A 24,177-nucleotide genomic window follows, 5' to 3' on the forward strand; every position below is an offset into this window, starting at 1 on the left:
TAAGTAAAAATAACAATCGGAGGTATGCTGGTTTCTGTTGGTACATCAAACATAAAAAAATATGCCATTTGAATTTACCAGAAAAAAAAAATCAACAGTAGTCCTCACCTTAATATCTCACTTATTTACATGTAGTCAAGTTTAGAGAAAGCTTTTTCTTTTCCCCAAATCGAACAACTCACTCCATCGTTGCAGCAGCTGGAATTCAGTTTCGATAAGTAAATCAGTATAATAATTTATAAATATATATATTGAAAACAATAACATAAGACTTACCTCCCTAACTTGGCCTAAAGGTTTCTAGTCAGAAAGAGTAAAACTTTAACAATCTTCTAACTTTTGGCCACTTTGGCATATAAATCTGATCTTTATCAACGGATGACTGGACTAAAGAGTCACAATCTATGAGTGCCATTTTATGAGAAATGTATAATAAAACAGGTAAACATCAACTTCAATTAAAAGAATTAATAACAACACAACAATAGAAAGTCACATATACTCTGAAGTGTAAACTACCATAAAGCGCATCAAAAGAACTTCCGCTGACCTATTTGTTTTGTAACCTGAGTATTAGAGAAAGTGGGATAAGATATAAGGGACATAGGCTCAGTTAAGTGGATAATATCAAGAAAGTGAATGCGAAGGCCCGCGGCTGCAAACTATAAGTTGCCTCGCCATAACGCGAGTCCTTTTTTCTCATTTCTCGACAAAATCCTTACGAATTAATCATCATAGCCTTTTATATAAAACATCTTTCTATGAAGTTTATTCATCTTTATTTGGGCATAGGCTCAGGTAAGCAAGTAATATCAAGAAAGAGAATAGGAACCCCATGGCTGCAAACTGCAAGTTGCCTCGCCGAGACGGAGAACCATTTTTTCTCATTTCTCAACACAACCCTTATACAATTATCATCATAGCCTGTTATAACTTCTTTCTATGAATTTCATTTTAATTTGGAAATGTCAGCAACATAAGACACAAACATTAGTACGAATGTAGTCTGTCACTTAAAAATACCACTCATAAATAATATATTTGCAAATCATTATGTTAGCGACTGAAACTTAGTTGTCATAGCTGCACTCCGGAGAATGACATGCCAAGATACTAAAATAATTAATAGGTTCGCTCGGTCATCAACGGTAGTGTAAAAAGACATGGAGGTCCATGTAAGAAGATGCAAATACCCCAAAACAGGCAAAAGGATTGATTGTGACACGCTTCGAACCCGCGTGGTTTGATTCAGCATACAACAAAGTTTACCACCCAAGTCAATTAACATTCTAAGTTATATTCTATGTATATAATATATATACCAATAAATTAATGGCATATATAGTGTGGCATATGTCGTTTTGGGTGTTGTTTGTGAATCAAACGGCACAAAAGCGGGTAACATTTAGTATATAAGAGTAATCGAAATGTACTTAAATGATATTAAGAACAATAATTATTAACAACTGAAAACAGGTCAATATGGCTGCAATAAAAAAATTTCCATGCCAATATATGATCATGTTTTGTCATTGTAAGGGTCTAAGTTTTTTTTTTTTTTTTTTTTTTTTTTGGGTAATTGTAAGGGTCAAGTTATAACCCTAAAGGTTATCTGCAAAACAGAGCAAAGAACTCGAAGCATTAGAAAGCATCAAAGAACAAACCTGACAATTATAACTGAAAATCGAGCAGTACCTCAGCTTCAACAATAAATCCATACAACCTGTAGTGAAGCAAAAATAAATATTTCAGTGTTTCAAAAGGTGCAACGAACAATAAGTATTCAACAATAAGCAGTCAACAATAAGCAGACATTTACAATTTTAATTGAATAAAAACGTGCAATCCATAAACCAATTGATATTTACACGTAAAGGCAATTCAAAAGCACTAAAAATCCAAGTTAAGACACCATTTCTCCATATAGTACATGAATTTTTTATTTAAGTGAAACATATTGATTTTTCAAAAAGTTCAACTATATAACAATTACCTCCATTTTTGTTTAATTAATAGAATGGAAAACCCTGATTAATACGATGAACATTAACTACAACACTCAATTACAAAGCTTGAATAAGTAAGATAAGAAAATATACAATAAAAAAACGATAATAAGATTACTTGTAAGAAGCTCTGGAAGTACTAACAACAGACTATGCAAACGATAGTGACAAATACTTCAACCTGCAACATAAACATAATTACAATTGGTTCGGCAAAAAAATGCCCAAATCAGAAAAAAAACATAATTAATAATATAAAAAGAGGATGACACGAATATGAAAGTGCGTGTGAAATTAACAGAAAACGAAACAAAAAACACACAAAAAAAAAAATGAAACTTTATCTGGATTTATACCCTGGGTCAATCAATTAGATCGGTTGAAATTTAACCCAGATCCGTAGTCGATCTGGAATGCAATTAAATCGGCGGTGGCGGTGGTGATGGCGACAGCGGTGGCAGCGAAATCTAAATCGGCGGTGGCGGCGGTGATGGCCGAAAGGTGGCTGTGACGATGGTGGAAACGGGAGCGGCGGTGTGGTGATGATGTTGGAGACGATTCAGGCGATGGTGACAGTATCAATTTGGTGAAAATACAAAGGGATTGAAAACCCTAGAGTTGAAGAAGATTCGCCTGTTGGAGAGCAGAGAGGAGAGGAGAGGGAGGGAGGGAAGAAATGCGGTTTTTTCTTTTCTTTTTTTTTTCCTTCCTTATCTTATATAGTGTGGGATATGTCGTTTTGAGGGTGTTTGTGAATCAAACGACCAAAAACTGGATGAGGTTTAGTATGTAAGATAAATAAATAAATTTAACATACACAAATCAAAAGAATAGCCATAAATCTACCTGAATAGGTTACACTTGTAATCAATCATAACACAAAGTGAAATGCACCCTTACAATCATTTATATATATATACAACCTACAAAACTACAACTTTTTTGGTAAAGGGTGTCACCGTCTCCGGAATCATCCCATACCCTCCACCACCTCCAGCCGTCATCAACGATTATTAGACACCATCACTGACTTCCTAGATTTCCTGTTTGTGTAAATTTTTGAATACAAAGCTTTGGTTCTAAAAGCCAACCACACATCCAGAGCAAACCCAACAACACATGTAGCAGTCATTACTATAAACACATTGCGGTAACAATGTGCCCCAACACACGTGTTTCCGCCACCAGCTGTGGCAGTGGCCTCCGCATCATACAAGAAACCGGCAAGCAAACCAGAGAAAAGGAAGGAACCAAGTGGGAGGTTGAGGATAAGAATGTTGTAAATGAGACCATAGTATTTGAGCCCGAATAATTCAGAAGCAGTTGGGACAGTTATAGCAAGGCGGACCCCATAGCATATTCCCACGACTATGGAGCCGATGTAGAGTGAACCGGGCATTGCGATTGCCATTAGAACATAGCCTACAGCCATTAAGATTTGGGATGCTGCATTCCATAGTGGTCTTGGTGTTCCAGCTTTCCTGAAATGAGGGAAAATATAAACAGTATGTTTTAATTAAAAACATAAAATACATTTGACTTTTGATGTCTGTCAAACTTGTGGACAAGTTTTTAAAAGGTATTTAATTCTCGATCTACATAACCAGAGCTGAGGTTACATGCAAGTCTGAATTGAGGCTGACCCTAATGTTGCATCTTATACGGTGATTAGGGCCTTGGGTCTTAATCGGAGATTCGCGGCGTCTTTTAATACTTTAGAAGCTAGGTTTTCATTTAACTTTTACACGTTTTTTATTTCTGAAAGTTAGTCATATCAAATGAATGAGACTAGAAAGAGTAATCCGTATCAAAATTTAAAACATAGCTAACATCAAAGTATGGCTAAAAGCCTGGGCAATGGGAAGTTAGAAAACTCCATTATTCTAATGTAATTGTATCCCCAATATTATAAAACTAATCCTAAATTAGGTAAGTTTCAGATTCTTGCAATACAAAAAAAAGCCACACAAAACAAAGATATGTAATTGCAAGGAAACTAATACAGTAAACATGAAAAGAAAGAGTCCAAGGAGATAGACACCTCTCGTGGAGCCTTGCAAGCCACACAAAAAAAAAAAAAAAAAAAAAAAAAAAAAAAAAAAAAAAAGGCAACTTTTAAGAAATGAAATACAATTAACTAAACTTGTTGATATCTAAGTTCAACATATTTACATTCATTCATTGATATAATCATACTAGTAATCATATGTTTAGTATTCTTAAGGGAAAAGCAAAGGCTAGACTTCCGAAAAGGCAAATATCTTGCTTCTTGCTGTTGGCCCCTACCCCACTCATACCTCATGACCCCACCCCCTCACAAAATAAAATAACCTAAAATAATAGGAGTACTAGCTAGTAATAAGAGAAATAAATACTCAAATCAAACCTTACTAACTAAGAGGATATTTTGAGTTGGACAGAAAAAGGATAAAAATCGATTACGAAATTACCACGTTAACACACGTAGGGGCCAACAACATGACATAATTTGGTTATTTCTCATTGTAATACGACTAAAGCTCATCCATTTACACGTTTTAGTAATAAATTTTGGCTGCAACAGTTAACTACGACGAAGAAGAAGCTGGAGATTGTACACCCTGGTTTTGCGCTTGATTTGTATGCACGTGAAGGATATCACCAGCATTAGGCGGTCGCGTAAAAAAGTTAATATGGTTTATGTAATAGAACCCAACTGTTGGGCCAATCACATTGGGAGTTGACTTACGCCTTTTAGAGGTAGTGAATGTATGAAATAATAATCTGATGATTTTATTGATATCTGTACGTGAGAATTTATACATCAGTTTCCCTAACAAACTCCTCTAATAATATGGTAAAGATTCTATCATATCCTCTAAATATGAACAATATATGACAACTAATATAATATACCGTTGCATATGTACGGACAGCTATACACGTTTTATACCATCGGCTAATACAGCCCCGCAGTTTGAGCGGGAGGGCGGACGAACGTTCAAACTGGTACGAAATTCTTCAAACAATAACCGTGGAAGTCCTTTGGTAAAGATGTCCGCTATTTGAAATCGTGTGGGAACATGAAGAACACGAACTTTACCCCGAGCTACCTGTTCACGTACGAAATGGATATCCATTTCAATGTGTTTGGTCCTTTGGTGTTGCACCGGATTACCAGAAAGAAACATAGCACTGACACTGTCACAAAATACAATTGTGGCTTTCGAAATAGGACACCTTAGTTCAAGTAAAATGTTACGCAACCAGCAAGATTCTGAGACTACAATGCCTAAAGTACTGATTGCTGATTCCTGATAATTGGTATGTTACAAGATGCGGATGAGTATATGATAGGGTTTCAATGAATAAATATAATAATTTATCGGAGAGATTTAAACCAAGAAGCAACGAGGTTGTTGGTACGTCTGCTGGTAATATGATAGAATATGAAAGGTTCCCCGGTAACAATAAAAGAGCACGCATATATATCAAGGTTATAATAAGGTTGTTTCCAACGAAAAGTCGAAGTTGTCTTGCTGGAGCTATGACAAAATTCGCTACCTTGAAAAAGGATTAACAAGTTATTTTGGGTAATAATAACACTAAGGAATTAGCACAACTACGTGTTAAACGTTTACTCAGTTTCCGAGAGTTTTTCAGATGCATAACTATATGCATCAATCTTTTCTTCCGTAGATGAAGTGCGATTGGTTCATCCTCTCGATTGAGGTGTTTTCAAGAATTATGAAAGGTTTGAACGCAGATTGTAATCATTAAGATGCAAATGATGTTTAGGACGAAATCAAGTGGCAAACTTGAAGAATTGTTTATTTCATATGTTATAATCAATATTTTAATTCATTTTAATTGTCCAATGTCGGCAGTCCACAGTTGATAGTCCACAATTAACAGTAAAATAATTCATATATAGCTTAATATATAATATCTGAATTAATTAATACGTATCGTGACCCGTATACGTCTCAGACTCGATCGCAACTCAAAGTATATATATTATTATAGAATCAACCTCAACCCTGTATAGAGAACTCGATCATTACTGCATATAGAGTGTCTATGGTTATTTCAAATAATATATATATATATATATATATATATATATATATATATATATATATATATATATATATATGCGTTGATATAACATGTCAAAACCTTGTATACGTGTCCTGATATTTAAAGTGCGTAAAAATAAATAACAGAAATTAAATGACGATAAATAAAGTGCGTAAAGTAAATAATTGAAATTAAATGACGATAAATAAAATTGCGAGAATGTAAATTGCGATAAATAAAATGTAACCAGTTAGCTAGGAACAATTAGCTAGGAACAGTTAGCGTGGATTCTTAATAAAATTCCTTATAGTTAATTTGTTTGTTTCTAACAAATTTTATTTTTTTTCAAATGTTTTCTTCATTATGCCACTTGTTGGATTCTGATAGATTAAAATCCAAATATGAAATTGAATGAAAATGGTTATTCTGTGGTGAACGGATACGTATATCTGTGAATGTAAGTAGGATAGTAAATGACTGTTGAATCAGCTTCGTCGAATGTACAATGTAACTTATTAATGTGAAATCTAAATATTCCTCGGGTATTACCTACCCGTTAAAATATTTTCACCATTAACAGTTTTTACAATAAAACTTTTAATTACAATCTTTATGAGAACATATATACATATATATTTTCTTCAGACGTAATCTTGGATTTAATGAGTCAATGTGATATTAAACTCATCAGATTTACGGCTAGAACCAGAGTACATAATCTCTAAAACATTAGAGATTACATAATCGCTATGAAGGATGAAGATAGTTTATGTAAAACGATTCGTAGAACGATGATTATGCTTGAGGTATAGATTGCGAGGTCGAGGCGTGTGATAATGTTGTTGTTGTTGGTACTGGTTATGCTGCTGGTGCTGCTGATGGTGGTACTGTTACTGTCAGTGCTACAAGTGTTGTTGGTGCTGAGGTTGGTTATGATGTTGGTGTAATAAGTATAGCTTGTAGATCACGTACCATTCTTGTCAGGGTTTCTATCATACCCTCTATCATTTCTATCCATCCACTTATCTAGATTCGATAGATCTTGATTATCAATTCGAAGTTCCCTAACTTCTTCTAATATTCCCCTTCGATTGGTATTCAGAAGTAGAGGTTGAATATTTTCTAAGATTGCAGTAATGCGACCTTCGAGGTGGAAAACTTTAGCAAGAAGGGTGAATACAGTGTTTCGCATAGGTTCACCGGTAAGTACATTGTTTTCTCCGATGTTAGGAGGTAAGTTTGGTTCGCGGTAGGGCTCGCCTTCTTCGTTTCTCCATCGAGTGAGTAAGTCTCAGACCCACCCCCATCTCCTCCAGAAAGAAAAATAGCTAAACGGTGGAGACACTTCGGGTTCATTTACTTTGAAGTCTACTTCAATATGCATCTCGAAATTGCTTCCGGAACTAATGGAATTCAAGCTAGGTGTAGGATCCATCTCTTATGATCATTTAGAGGATTTTCGATATGAAATAATTTTCGGTTATCGGATAATATTCTAATTATATAGAATATTTAATATAGTACAGAAGATCCCGTAGATTACGGAGGAAATTAAGGAAACGTGTCAGATAAAGTCTACAGTAACAGAAACGCTAAGATATGAATTTTGTCTATACACTATTCATGCAGTCAATGCAGTAAAACATGTCTAGACTAAGAATAATGAGCAGGTAATTTCCTAAGGATGATAAGCAGATGATTTCCGACAAAAACGATAAGCAAAACTTTTGACATGCAGACACGGTCGAAGTGCAGACTCACTAATGCATCCTAACGACTATCAGTTAGACTGACTAATGCAAGACCTAGTTCGCTAAGACCACTGCTCTGATACCAACTGAAGCGACCCGTCCTAATCCATCTGGACGAAGTCCATATCGATTACAAACGATTCACAATAGTTGATTACATCGCGAGGTACTTGACCTCTATATGATACATTTTACAAACATTGCATTCGTTTTTAAAAGACAAACTTGCTTTACATCGAAAGTTGATGACACGCATACCATTTCATAATATATCCAACTATAATTGACTTAATAATAATCTTGATGAACTCAACGACTCGAATGCAACGTCTTTTGAAATATGTCATGAATGACTCCAAGTAATATCTTTAAAATGATCAAATGCACAGCGGAAGATTTCTTTCGTACCTGAGAATAAACATGCTTTAAAGTGTCAACCAAAAGGTTGGTGAGTTCATTAGTTTAACATAAATAATCATTTCCATCATTCTAATAGACCACAAGATTTCATATTTCATATTTCCATTTCTCATAAATATACGTCACATGCATAGAGACAAAAATATCATTCATATGGATTGAACACCTGATAACCGACATTCACAATATGCATATAAGAATATCCCCATCATTCCGGGATCCTCCTTCGGACATGATATAAATTTCAAAGTACTAAAGCATCCGGTACTTTGGATGGAGCTTGTTGGGCCCGATAGATCTATCTTTAGAGTTCGCGTCAATTAGGGTGTCTGTTCCCTAATTCTTAGATTACCAGACTAAAAGGGGCATATTCGATTTCGATCATTCAACCATATAATGTAGTTTCAATTACTTGTGTCTATTTCGTAAAACATTTATAAAAATTGCGCATGTATTCTCAGCCCAAAAATATAAAGGGTAAAAAGGCAAATGAAACTCACCATACTGTATTTTGTAGTAAAAATACATATAACATCATTGAACAGGTGTAAGGTTAGCCTCGGATTCACGAACCTATATCATTTATATATATATTAACACATATAATTGAAGTCGAATAACTTTATATATTATTATTAATATAACTGTTAGTTTTAGTATTTCATGTGTTTCATTATTAACTTAAATATATTTACTTTATATACTTTAAATAAATAATAAAAAAGTAGTTTTATTAAATATAACTAACTTTTATAATAATAATATTAATAGTAATATTGATAATAAAAATAATATAGTTGTAATAATAATAATGGTAAAAGTAATAATAATGATAGTAATAATACTAAAAATGATAAAGATATTAATAATAATGTTAATACTAATAATAATAATGATAAAATAATAGTAATGATCCTAAAAATATTAATTTTAATAATAATGATAAAAATGATAAGAAAAATAATGATAAGTAAATAAATAAATAACTACCTTAATGGAGTAATCCTAAAAAAATTGCCCAAGTCCGGGTTTGAACCCGCGACGTCCCTCTAACCCGATAACATCCTTAACCCTTACTCCATTTGTTTCGTTCTTAAATTACTTAGCACGCTTAATCATTTAACCCATGTTAATTGTTTATCATCTTCCTAGTATCATCATCTTAATCATCGACATTCTATGCTAACAACCATCATTCTTCATCGTGCACTATAACATTTTTCTATTTATCACCATCGTCATTATACACTAACGGTTTTCATTATTAACATCATGATTATTAAACATAATCATCCTCCATACAATAATGTGATTATCATCATCATTAGTGGATCTTTGTCAATACTTATTCCTATTATAATCTACTAAAAGCCCAAGAATAAATCACCAAGCCCAACTAAAGGTATCGGCCCACAACAATTAATCCTTTTATCGTTTAAAGGAAGCCCAAGATACAAAAATCAAATTTACGGCCCAACTACTTAAATGAATTTACGGCCCATCAATCAATCTGTCTACTCTTTGTAAAACCACAATGTCGACGGGAAGAAAATAATAGGTGGGGTCCTTTATGGCCAACTTGTGTGTATACCTCCAAACTCCTTTAATTTAATCTAGCCACTAGTCTTACTTTTATATTTTAATTATTCTTAACATTTACCTTCATTTTCATGTACAACATGATCAATACATTATAATCATCATCATATTAATAACATCCATCATCATCATCATCATAATATCCCAATCATCATTTTTGGTCATTTTAATCATAAAATCATGATCATAACATCATCTAATATTACCATCGTCATCTTATATAATCGAGTATCATTTTCTCAATATCACAATCATCATCATCATTATAACCTTTTATTATTCTACTACTACATTAATCTTTTATTAATAATCACACTAGTGTATTATTAAATAGATAATAAAATTATTACTTTAAAGAATAACTCAAAAAGTTTGATTAAAGGGTGCTACCTTCAGACCACTTGAACGAAAAAGTTGATCAGTGTATAGTTGTGGGTCTCGATGTTCGGCAACAGCGCGGAGTAAGGGATCGTACAACAAGGGTATTGATCGATCAAAGTGGATCGGTTATGTGTGTCAACCAAATAGAAATAGCAGCCTAGTCGACCGACTAATTGGGTTTGGCCTCCCTTGCTGACCGGACAGGAATAGTAACGATGCAGCTGCAACAGTAGAGTTGTAAATATTAACAGGTTACAGATTGCAGTAGCTGTTGCTTCGACTTGAGTTTCTGCAATCCGAACAGCAACAACAGTAGCAGGTTCTTCTCGGACTGAATCAAACATAAAGAAAATATCGATAGCAGGCTTAAACAGTAGCAGCACGATCACCATAGAAGATGGGACTGTTTTGTCGGACCTCAGTAATCTTTCGATGGTTACAGCTGAACATAAACAGTCGAGCAGCTTCAATAACTTTAACATGAAAAGTAGCAGCTAGCATTTGCAAGTTTGCAAGAGAGAGAGAAGGGAGGTGATGGAAAACAGTCGCGAAGCAGCAACGATCAAAGAGGGTTGCAGGTGACGGTTGGGTGGTTCGAAATAGTAACTAGAACAGTAGCGTAGTAGTATTAATCTTGAGTGGGTTTACGAAAGAAATGAGAAGATGTTGTAGTAGTTCACAAGGGGTGATGATTTGAGGATGGTGTTTTGAGTGTGGTTGTTTTAATGGTGATGGGTGGCGGTCATAGGGTGATGAAAGGTTGTGGTGGCTCTCGGTAATTGATTGTGAACCGTTTTGGTTGTAGTCGAACACTAAGTACAAACATGAGAAAAAAAAATCGATTGAAAAGGATGCAGTGAGTGTGTTGATGGAAATGGTGAAATATATCTCTAGATCTAATATCTAATACATATATATGTATATATAAAGAATTTGATGGCACCAATAATAGCAGTAAACTATCGACATGAGTGGATATTTGCAAATTGGTGGTAGTCCACATACATATATGTACAAATCACTTATGATTCTAATACTAATCATGCAGATAGATGTCAAATTTTTAAATCATGAAAAAGTGTGATTGCCAATTAGAAATAGTATGCGGTTATTAATTTGGTTTATCCTACCAACGATTTTATTTTTATATACTCAATAGTTCGAATTAACTTATTTAATATCGATTGAAAGACAATTGAGTGTTACTGTCGTTTACTAAATAAATTCGAAACAATATATATATATATATATATATATATATATATATATATATATATATATATATATATATATATATATATATTCAATATACCTTATTTATATATATAGATATGTTTTAAATAATAATTATTATATATTATTTTATTTTACATAGTTAATTCTAATATAATATATTTCAAATTATTATTTATATATATATTTAAATATATACGTATCTATTTACAAGTAATTGTTCGTGAATCGTCGGGAATGACCAAAGGTTAATTGAATGTATGACAACAGTTCAAATTTTTGAGACGCAACCTAACAGACTTTGCTTATCGTGTCAAAGATATTAAATCGTATCGAGAGTTTGGTTTAAAATTATTCAAAATTTTCCAGGTCATGACATGTATCCACGATGATTGGGTGGATATCCTAGAAAAACACAAGGAGTAGAGCGAGGTTGAAGTTTGTTGATTGTCGAAGAGGGGATTAGAGGATAGCATAAGCATCCGAAAATACGCAAGTGAGAATAAGATGGTGTACGATTATAAAGGATTTGAGTTGGAGATTTGAGGTGTAAGAGTTTGGTAGGCATAATATTTAGTAAGTAAGTAGCCATTTGTAATGCATGATGCCAAAAAGAAAGAGGAATAGAAGCATGAGATAGAAGGGTACGAATAATGTTGTTGATTACACGTATTTTGCGTTCGGATTTCTCGTTTTGTGAGGAAGAATAAGGGCAAAAAAGCGAAAAGACATTCCATTAGTGTCACAAAATTGATGGAATTGCCTATTGTTATATTCAGTTCCATTATCACATTGAAATGTTTTTATTTGAGTGCCAAATTGAGTGCGTATATATGCATTAAATTTTTGAAACATTGAGAAAACATCGGACTTGTTATGTAGGGGGTATGTCCATAAGAAGTTAGTATAATTATCTAGAAAAAGAATGTAATATCGATAGCCATTTGTGCTAGGTATTGGAGATGCCCACAAATCACTATGAATAATATCAAATGGCAATAAAGTAGTAGAAGATGAAGATAGAAATGGTAATTTAATTTGCTTCCCAAAAACACATGATTGACAAACTGAATTCAAAATTGGCTTATTACAATAGATAAACTTTTTATTGCTAAGATTACGTAGAACTTCAATGCCCGGATGACCTAGGCGATGATGCCAAATATTTGGGGAGGAAGCAACAAATGCAGAAGATGACTTTATTTCATGCAACAAAGAAGATGAAAAGGGATAAAGATCGCCGGTACTATTACATCTCAGAACCCGTGTGTCCTGCGGGAAATCCTTCACAGTAAAACCAAAAGGGTCAAATTCTAAAGAAATGTTATTATCAATTGAAAGTTTACGGACATATATCAGGTTTTTAATGAGGTTGGGTGCATGAAGAATATTACGTAAGTAAAGTGGACGGGATGGATTGGGCAGGTAAGAGTGACAAAAACCTTGAACTGGAATATCATGGTCATTACCAACAATAATATTTTGAGTGTGCTTTAAGGGATAGTAAGACGAGAATTTATCTGTGCCATTGGTCATGTGAGATGTAGCCCCTGTGTCCATGTACCACGTGTCTTCTGGAGGATTAAGAGTCATGATATGCATTGCACTTTCAATATCGGTTGGACAATAGCTCGTACTGGATGATGCAGAAGAGTAATGAGCCTGAGTATTTGGCCGTGGTCCAAGAATGCCTTGGTGAGGGGCAGGAGAATTGGGCCGGTTCCATTGTGCTGTTGGGTACGGACAGGGGGTGGAGTCCATTGGGCTTGTGTGTATTGCTGATAACTATATGGTGGATAATGATTCCACACTGGAGTTGGCCCGTAATTAGAACGACCCCGTCCTCGATTATTACGACCCCTGTAGTTGTTGGATCCACGTCCACGACCACGTTGGTTATTGTAGCGAAAATTGTTTGGGCCACGCGACTGATTGGGCTCAAAATTTGGTTGGGCAGACTCATTGCTAACGGGTTGCTTTGACGAAGGAGCTGTTGCAATCATAGCCGATTCAACGGAAGATGGAGAGGAGATTACTTGCTTTTGTTTTCGTATTTCTTCAAGGATTAACTTGGATCTAGCTTCGTAAAAGGACGGTAGATCTAACAACTGAGTGAAATACGTACCCACCGTGTCAAAGTTAGCATTGAGACCCGAAATTAGTTGTAGCACCATTCTAGGTTCAGAAACCTTGTCGCCAACATTGTTCAATTGATCGGCAATGACTTTAATTTCCTGGCAGTAAGAGGAGACATCAGGAAAGTCATCAAGTTTGATGTTTGTAAATTGCTTTTGTAAATACAAAGCACGTGTGTTCTTGTTATCTTGAAACACACTTTGAATCCATGCTTGAGCAGCAGTTTGATCATCCTCCATGATGGTGCTCATTAATTCCTTAGAAATCGTGCCATAGATCCATTGAAGAACTATGACATCTAAACGAGACCATAATAGATCATTGTTGTTGGATGTGGTGACAGTAGAAGCGTCAGAAGTAGGCGGAGAGGGATGGATGTGATGAATCACATCATATGTCCGGCAATGAATCTTGAATAGTTGCGCCCAGGTGTTGTATTCAGCATTCTTGATGTCAAGAGTGACAGGGATGAGGTTTTTGATGTTGGATATGGAGAGAGCAGGGTGATATTTTGGTGTTTCAGACATGTTGTAGATGAGTTAAAGTAATCGGCCAGAGAAAAAAAAATAGGGTTAGAGGATGCGAATTATAGAGGATGTGAGGGAGAAGGCCTAATACCATGTATGAAATAATAATCTGATGATTTCATTGATAACTGTATGTGAGAATTTATACATCAGTTTCCCTAACAAACTCCTCTAATAATATGGTAAAGATTCTATCATATCCTCTAAATATGAACAATATATGACAACTAATATAATACACCGTTGACTATGTATGGACAGCTATACACGTTTTATACGATCGGCTAATAGTGAAAATAAATAAAAAGATTTCCTTCACATGAACCAACTTTATATTTGAACATGATCTGTTGTTACCGAGTATTCTTTTTTTATGAAAATCATCCTTAGCAGCTGAGTACAACCTTTTTTTTTATCGGTATCGAATGCTCTCATTTGTTATTCACACGGTGACTCAATATAGTAAGTAGTATAACCAATTATTTTATGCCTTTCAATTTTCTTTATGACAATAACTTATACAACTCAACTAGTACACAGTTTATATTCAAATTAACCAAATATAATTACTCTAAAATTATTATTGACATTAAATGTAGCCGGTAAATTTATTCGAATGCTTATAATTTAGAACATGGTTGGTTGTAGGACTTGGGGAGTTGGGGCCAAAATCGTTTATGATCTAACTCTAGCCTCATGTAATCCAATCCTATCACAACTAAACAAAATCGCGTCATAATCAAATTTTTTTGGTAGCTTATTAAAATTAGAGTAATTTAAATTTATAATATAGGCTAAATTAACTAGATACAATCAATATGACACGTACAGGAAGGAGGCGTGGACCAGACCCTTTACGAGAGTGGCGGTCCACACATGAAAGAAACCCTACATATTTTAGAAAATATCTACCGAACCCACTTGTATGTACCATATTGCAGTACTGTAGACATATTAAATTAAAGAATACAAAAAAAAAAAAATTGTTTTTTCAATTAATAGGACGTTTTAAAGTATAAAACTAAAATTAATTTACCGTGTAGTTAGCCCGGGGCCGTCGGAAGCTATGAGATCATCGTTTTGAAAATACGGGGTTTATAAATTAAAAAAGTCATTCTTTTGAAAAAGCCAATTGCATCCCAATTTTTTTGAATATTTGAAACTAGTAGACAAGGGGCAATTTGCAAATGTGACTAGGTTAGCTCCAATTACAAAAGGGTAGTTAAGAATATTATAAAAACAAGTTGCGTTAAAGGGAGGATTAAGAAACTTACTTGATGAAATATTCCGAAATAGACCCGGATCCGACCCTTCCAAAAAATCCCCATATACTCGTCAACGATATGAATATCGACACGTCAGCATACCCAAGAGCCAATCCCATCTGAGCCATGTTATTCTGGACCGCCAAACCCGTACCCACCCCACACAAAAACGATATAAACAATAACCAAAAATCAACGGTCTTCATAGCCTCAAACACCGTATGTTCTTCCCCAATAACCGGCTGTATCATTTCCACTTCCGTCTCCGTTAAAACTAACGGTGCTTCCGTTACAAGTAACGGTTCCGTTACTTCTGCTCTTGCAATAGCTTCAACATCTAAAGTTTTAACACCCGTTGATGTACTACGGGTATAATTTTGTACTGCTAGATACACCGGTAGTGTTATCGGTGTAGCTAGCAATACAAGTAAAACTATGGAAAATATTATTGAGACCAAACGGCCATGTTGGCCGCTTATATCAAAAACAAGTAAGTAAACTGCAATTATAACAGCAAGCACGTTAAGTATAACGAAATAACGTGACTCTGATTTCTCTTCTGCTGTGGTTTGAGATGGAGGGATTTCGCGAAGAAAAATGATTGCTAGGAGACAAATGAAGACAGGGACGACCGATAACATAAACAGAAAACGAGCTGGATCCTTGTTGAATAAAGCTGTGCATAGATCGGTGAATATGGCTGTGCTTAATCCTAAATAGCCTTTTAGGATTCCAGAGACTGGACCACGGTGTTTACGGAAATTGCGTATGCAAGTTACTAAAATTGCTGTGTTCATCCATGTTGTGCTGTTTCCACCCATACATAGAAATATGCACATCTGTATATATAAATAAATATCAACAGTTACATGCAAAAAACGCATTATAAAATACATGAATTCGAAGATAGTGTTCTACTTAACTCAATGCACGTAAGCTGTTAGATAAAATGCGAAGACTTAATTACACTAATATCACATTGATATTGCACTCACATTATTATAAATTATAAAGCGTGAAATAAAGGGAAATTAATGAATAGTACCTGCCAGTAAGGCAAAGGTTGTATTTTTTGGCTAACAACAAGCCATTGAACACCATAACCAATAAAGCCTTCAATAGCACCAATTAAAAGCAATACGGAAGGCGAAACTAGGTCAGAAGCTAACCCAGCTAATAAACCGAAAGCTTTACCCACATCTTTAGCGACAGAAAGGTTATTAAGTTGAAGCTGAGTGAGTGCCATTAATGACTTAAGTGCATCTGAATAATTTGAAAAAGTGTAATTGTTGCCAGCAATAGCTTGGACCCAAACGGCGGTAACGAACCCCATCCATTTACCGGCAGGGGACGTCGGAGATAATTTCAAACCCATTTTATCGAAAATGTGTTGAGGAATAAAATAAAAATGTTAATTGCACGGAGATATTGTTGTGCCACTCCCAAGAGATGTATTTATTTATATAAAACTGGGGTTGGTATTGTTGAATAAAATAATAATTGTGCTTGGTTCTCTCGATTTAATTCAGGGACGGGACAACGGAAAATATTTACTCGTCGCGAATGTTGATGTCGACTGCAAGTTGGTATTATAAAGCTTATGTATGTATAAGTCATATGTGTTGATTATTTTAATTATTAATTATTAAATTATTAATTATTGTTATTACTACTCCGTATTTAGTTTACCCTGCCCGCATCTGATCTCACACACGGTTTACCAATTGCTGATTTGCTGCTGTACATGGATTACATAGACTTACAATACAATATTTATGTAATGTGATAGAGCCAATTCCGTAGGAGAAATAAAGTGATAGAATTAAAAGGTTAATGTGATTAGTTCATACATTATGCCACCTCATTTTCATCTATAATATTTATTTAAGTATACAAATTTTAATTGCTATAACTCTAAAGCATCAATATCCAGTATCAAATAGTATAAACTAGTGGAAGGCCCTACCATTGCGTTGGGTTTTCAGCTTAGGCATTCTCATGCAACAACCAAAAGATAATAATAAAAAACTAATAAATTGTATGTAAGATATATAATACCTGTAACGATTTGGAGGTGCCTCGAAATCTATTGTAATAGATCATTGTGCACATACCAATAGCTGTTGGATATCGATGGATCTTGGGATCGAAGGTTTTCGTGAATCGTTGACGTTCGGGATCGAATGGGTCGAACCGGATCCTTTTGGACCGGATCAGATCGATGCCTAGAGTCTAGATTCGACTTGTGTGGGTTTTTGGGACGAGAGAAAACGAGTGGTGGCAGTGAATAGTGTTGGAACCGTCAACTACTCAAATGAACAAGGCAACCCGTATTTATATTCTCAGGGAGACAGTCGGTCGACTGTCTCCAACATCGGTCGATTGATATGACAGTCGGTCGACAGTCATGTTTGCCTCGGTTGATAAGAACTGGGGATTTATATGCACCAACAAACTCCCCCTAAGACCTAGTTCTATCAACATTTCTTCTTAAATCGGACATAAACACCACCAAACTCCATTGAGGATCAACATACTCCCCCTAGGATGTGGCATTACATTCTGATTTACTTGAATTCCCTTATGCACCAATAAACTCCCTTATATGGCACATATTTTCTCTACTCGTCTTCTCTCTTCATCTTTATCCTTATCATATTCCAGTGACAATTGCAAGTCGATACAATTATCAAGAAATACAATTTGTTGAACCTTTAAGTAAAATCTCTTTTGATACTCGGAGACTTATACTCAGCAATCTTCAAAGCTCGACAGTCATTAGATTAACCTTAACTTATGACTGTTGTGACTTCAGGTTCTTCAATCTCTTCAAATCTTCTTAGAAGCAGCGGAGTCTTAAGATTTGACAATGTTTGGCCCATAAATAATCAGACGCTTCTGATTATCCCACAATAACTTCTATTTTCTTCAAAAGCTTCTTAACATTATAATCATCGAGACTATTAATTAAGCAGCTTTATTCCTTTCTATCACGTACGCCATTCCTTCATGTTCATCAGAACTCCCGAAGCTCCAACTTTAACTTCTTCTTTCAGTTAACATGGCTCGTACGTATATCAACTTTGACAAAATGTTGGTCATACAAACATACAGTTCAAACAAACACAGGTTTAACCATTTTGACTCAACATTTTTCACATACATTCAAAATTCAAATCACATTGTTGTAAACGTTCAAAACTCTTGAATTTTCAAACAGCAAAAACACTTATTGCTTTTCAACAAAACTTAACTTCAGTCTGACACGTCAGTTTCATCTCACATGAGTAACCAGAAAATAAATAAGACCGAAAATATTTTTGAATTTTCTAAAATTTATGCAAAAACATACCAAAAATCTTTTTGTTTTGCATAATATGAATGCATGCATGCAACAACTAAGATACATAAAGTAATCTATATGCAGATACAATAAAACACGCAAAAAACTACAACTATCATGCAAATGAACACATAATCATACAATCAATTAAAATGTTTTTGTATTTTTCAAAATAAATATCAACACACTGAAAAATCTTTTTGTAGTTTTTAGGATTTTAAAACTTATCACAATAAAAATGCAAATGAAGTACAATTCATGTCAGAAAGTCAATGATCAAGGTTAAGAAAGATCCAAGATTGTATGGCACAAAAACATGTTATTTACAGGAAGCAGTTTCTGTAAGTCATAAACCTAAGGAAGCTAAATTATCAAAATATATACCTGCATGTCTAAACACAGAAGATGTTCAAATAGTATGTATTGATCCACGTGCAACATATCACAATACTTACAGATATATATATATATATATATATATATATATATATATATATATATATATATATATATATATATATATATATATATATATATATATATATATATATATGTATATATATATATATATATATATATATATGTATATATATATATATATATGTGTGTGTGTGTGTGTGTGTGTGTGTGTGTGATCAATCAACACTCAGACAACAATACGTACAATAAAGTTCAAACGTAAGAGCAACATAATATTTTGTGAGAAATTGATCTTAACATGGTATCTAGATTCATTAAACTTTTACAGACTTTCCTCTTAGACATTTTGATGATCAAGTTAATTAATTACATTAACATATTGCTATGTTAGATTCAATCATTGACTTAGACATCATTTGAGATCGCACGATTTATTAGGTAGTCAATTGAGCACAAGTCTATTGACGCTTTTCGTTACCACAAGCACATACGATAGGTCTAATTGAACAGGAAGATTCTCATAGTAATTTTGGAATATCCCTGTCAGCCATTAGCTTCTATCATAACGTATACTTTTCAATTCATATGATTCTGATGGATCTCATAGTATATTGAATATTCTGTCAATCGTGCAACCTTTTATGTAACCAGCTGCTATCAATCTCATTCCTTCTTTATTATTAAAGTTATTGGAGGAAACGGAATGAAAGACGTAGCTTTCTTAATGAGTGAGAATTCAGAATATCCCTTTGAAAACATCTTTCGCTATCTAGGCCTTAATGGGCACAGACCCATATCACAGACAATGATAATAAGTCCAAAAGAATGATTTTGATGAAGTATGACTGATTTAAGTTCTTTATGGTAATCTTCACATTCAATAGAATTCTTGGAAAGACTTCTCTTCTCGATTCCATCATTATCTTGACCTTGATATTTTTGTCTTTATGGTTTCACTCTTGTTTTCACGAAATAACTTGATATGCAATGTGCCACCAATTTTTTTTTTTTTTTATGAACTTGGCAACACACTACAGTCTTGACTTTGATTTATTTCTCGAATAGACTTCTTTGCGATGAATATCTCTTTTCTTCATTTGTGTAACCCGTAACTTAAATCATTCATTCATGGACTGTCTATTTCCGTTCACAGGAAAGACATTCTCATTGAGATAAACCTACTATTTTGGAGTTTATGTACGATTCAGGAATTAAAGATTGATAGAAGTCGGTATGCACAGTCAATCAGAACATTCTCAATAATTATTGATCGCTTGAATATCCTAATTAGTCGTGAGACTTAATGGTGCAGCAATTTGGAATTTACTTGGGGATATTCTACATCAAGTGTTTCTAGATTATACGTCATGATAGGGGATACCCTCACCTTTTGTTGATTTCCTCAACAATTTTCTTTAAAGTATGCACCTGTGGTAGTTAAGTGACTACCCTCAACCGCTATAAACCTTTCCATGAAATCCTTATCAAGATATTTACATGATTGTGATTAAGATCATCTCATTCTATGATTAAGTCTGTATCTCATTTTCCACATTTAGATCATACAACTCATTTTTATGGTTTTCTAAATATGATGTAGCATTAATTTTTAATTTTCTGAATTTCTGATGTTGATGTTTGCATCATTTCTCCCCCTAAAATACTAAAAACCTAAAATCTTTTTGGCTTTTTGGATTTACAAAAACATAAGAAAATATGCAGAACAGAAAATAAAAAAAGCATGCAAATCATAAATAATCTAACATGTAGATGCAAAAAATACAGTAAAGAAAACATAAAAAGAGTGGGTTACTCATTTGACGTTTCGTTTCTCGGACGATATGACACCAAATGACGTTATTAAACAAGTTCTACACTGAATTATGTAGAAGTCAATAAAATACGTTTCATTTCGGGTTGCATACTGAAATATATGCAAACCATCAGTCCTGGTCACATACGTGCTAGACCGCTCCATTGTCGATAATCCAGGTACTATCAACAAGGTCAAACAAACATGGCGACCTGCAAAATCTCAAAAATAAAATTAGTTCAAAATGGGAACCCAAGCCCGAATGGCTGTGGGTTTCCCGTCGACACCAACAACCTGTAAATCCACCCATTTTCCCGTGGATCCCAAAGGTGTCACAATACCATTATCACCACTTGAACTACCTCATCCCTCAGACTTAGATTTCCAGACACGACGCTTAGATGGCGACTGTTTATGATAAACCGGTGTTTCATTAACATTAATGGGTGTGGAAATCTTAGCAATTGAAGTAAAAACACGGTTTTTAATATGTGAGGTTGAACGATTTTTGAAAAATTTATTATTCTTCCATTTTGGCCTAGAAGAATTTTCAATAAACGTTTGGTTTAGGTCAACCTTCCTAAGTGGTGTACGCACGTAGTTTGGACATTTTCAAGCAACGTGTCCATATTCTCCACAATCAAAACATGTCCTACGGTCTACAAACTTTCTAAGACGATGAGTCACTTTCTCTTTCAAAATAGGTTCCTGATTAACATTTCTCCTATGCGGCGGTACGTATCCAGTTTTCACATTTTGACTCGGGAGAGGTACCTTTGGTAATTCTCCTTCATTAATAAATTTAACAGGATTGGTCACATAACTGTAATCAGGCTTAACCTTTGATTTCGATTTAGACCTAGAGGATTTGGGTTTGGAAGTTTTTCTAAATTCTGACTCAGGTTTTTCAACAGGTTTTTGCACAGGGGTGGGATCCGATGTTGCTAAACCTAGAGTACCAGACTCATCCTCAGAAATCGAATCTTCAACAGTTCCATCAACTAACTCATGGGACTTACCTAGATCTTTCTTAACAAGCTTAGGAGTCTCAACCTTCTCAGTCTCTATAGATTTAGCACTTAGGATTTCACTAAGACAAGAGTCAGAAGGCTTATTAATGTACTCATTCTTAAGAGGAGGAGGACATTCATTATAACCTAAACCCTTTTTACCACCATTCTTGTTGTAGACAGTATAGTCAATGACATATGACATTCGCTGCCAAGTGTCATTTCTAGCCTTTTCTGACTCATACTTAATCTTAAACTCTTCCTTTTCTCTCTTAGCACATTCAAGTTGATTTAAGTACATCATTATGGACTTTTGGTCCCCTGAAATTGTAGCTCTTAAATCATGAACTTGATTTTCTAGAGTTTTGATTGTCTCCCTGAATTCCTTTTTATTGTTAAACTGAATTAAATTAGTCTCGTACAGGGATTTCATCTCTAGATAACTCGCCTTAAAAATCTGAAGCTCCCGTTTTAACTCGGGACAGTAAACACAATCTAGGGGGATTCCATTCAGTTTAGAAACTATGCATTCCAGTTTAGCAATCTCACGTTTATGACTAACACAATTATTACATACAAAGGAAGGTTCAACATGTACCTTAGAGCTGCTAGATGCATCTTTCATGAACGTACTATTCTCCTTAGCGCAACTGTCTTCTTCAGATTCTGAATTCAATACAGATTTAGTGATGACCGCATCCTGCTCAACATTATCTGACTCATCAGCAACAGCATTCACAACCGGCTCTTCAACTCTAGCCAGATTTTCAATCTCAGTATCAGCATTAACATGATCACTGGAAGATTTAACCGTATAGCAATCACTAGAATTAACTTCATTCTTAGACCCGGATGAAGACTTATCATTTATCTTAAGATCTTGAAGCATATTTCTTATAGCATATTGTTCTAATATCTTCTCTCTCAACATGGAAATAACTGAATTGAGAGTGAGAACAGTATCTCTAACCCAAGCTCTATCTTCAAGTTGCTCAATGCATGCATTCCATTTCCTTGGCAATCCCTCTTTTAGAACTTTTACAGCCTTATCTTGTGTCACCTCGATTCTACAATTTTTCATCTCGGATATTAAATGACAATATCTCGTTATCGTGTCCTCTAAAGTCTCAGTACTCCGTGCTGCAAATCTTTTCCATTCCCGTTTCAACGTTTGTCCCTTATTTTCCTTCATTTCGTCACACGAGTAAATTGAATAAAACATTGTGATGAATAAAACCGTTTAAATCCTTAAAATCTCACAAAAATCTCACAAAAATCTCGCAAAATATTGAAATTTGGTCCAAATATAAAAAATTATCACTAAGAATATGTGTGTTGGACCAAGGAGCTCAAGTCAAATAACACTTGCTTATCTGTCTTAGAAAAAATTTCTGATTTCTAGTAAACCTTGTGGGCTCATCGAAATTAAAAGAAAGAAATGGAAGTGGGGTCTGCCAAATTTCCACCAAAAAATACATCAATAAAGTATCCACTCATTTTCTTTATAATTCCACAATTTCATTTAATTTCATCATGTGGTAGCATCCATTCTTTGACTTATGCTATCGTTCTACACAAGGAAAACAAGCATCAAGAGGGTCCCATAGCTATATCATTCAATCACACTTTCCTTATTCTTTCACGTGACCAACCAACTCCACAAAAATTAATTAAGTTGCTCTTTTCTTTCTTTGTTCTATACAATTCCAAACACCAACACAAAAACAATTAAATAATATTTGCTTCTCTGCCTTGCGTGACTCACAGCAACAAGACCAACACGTGTTTACACACAATGTGATCTTACCTCAATTATATCCTCTATTAACATATACTGTACGTAGTATAACTCAATTATATAACCATCTCAACACTAGAAACCAAAGGTGAGTTTCATGACTTGACTGCACACCAACACTTCACTTAATATTTAATAATCAAATGCTCTGCTTCTTTCCTTTGAGTTTGCTTCTCGTATGAAGCTCTCACGCCTCAAAAATCACTAAAATCAATCAATCAATTTTTTTAATTAAATTTCAATCACCTTCTTAATTCAATTGAAATCAAAACACCAAAACTCCTCTCTTGTTCTTTGTTTATCTTGCTCGATCAAAAAGAACCAAAAGCTCGTATTTACGTTTTCTTTCCTTGTGATCAGCAAAAACAATTTATTTAATCTACTTCTTGCTTGCTTCTTTGTGTTTGACGAACAGA

General features: G+C 34.4%; 1 protein-coding gene across 1 annotated transcript; it reads right to left on the minus strand.

Annotated features, from left to right (window-relative positions):
* Window positions 1-2,922: 2,922 nt before the first annotated feature.
* Window positions 2,923-16,902, minus strand: LOC139852079 (protein NUCLEAR FUSION DEFECTIVE 4-like). The gene is made up of 3 exons (XM_071841303.1): window positions 16,423-16,902; window positions 15,387-16,216; window positions 2,923-3,487 (listed from the first exon to the last, which is right to left on the minus strand). Exons 1-3 carry the CDS (start codon window positions 16,750-16,752, stop codon window positions 3,010-3,012), a joined length of 1,638 nt encoding a protein of 545 aa, XP_071697404.1. The 5' UTR covers window positions 16,753-16,902; the 3' UTR covers window positions 2,923-3,009.
* Window positions 16,903-24,177: the final 7,275 nt, after the last annotated feature.

The sequence above is a fragment of the Rutidosis leptorrhynchoides genome, chromosome 6, assembly GCF_046630445.1.
Source record: "Rutidosis leptorrhynchoides isolate AG116_Rl617_1_P2 chromosome 6, CSIRO_AGI_Rlap_v1, whole genome shotgun sequence".
In the NCBI taxonomy this organism is placed as follows: domain Eukaryota; kingdom Viridiplantae; phylum Streptophyta; class Magnoliopsida; order Asterales; family Asteraceae; genus Rutidosis; species Rutidosis leptorrhynchoides.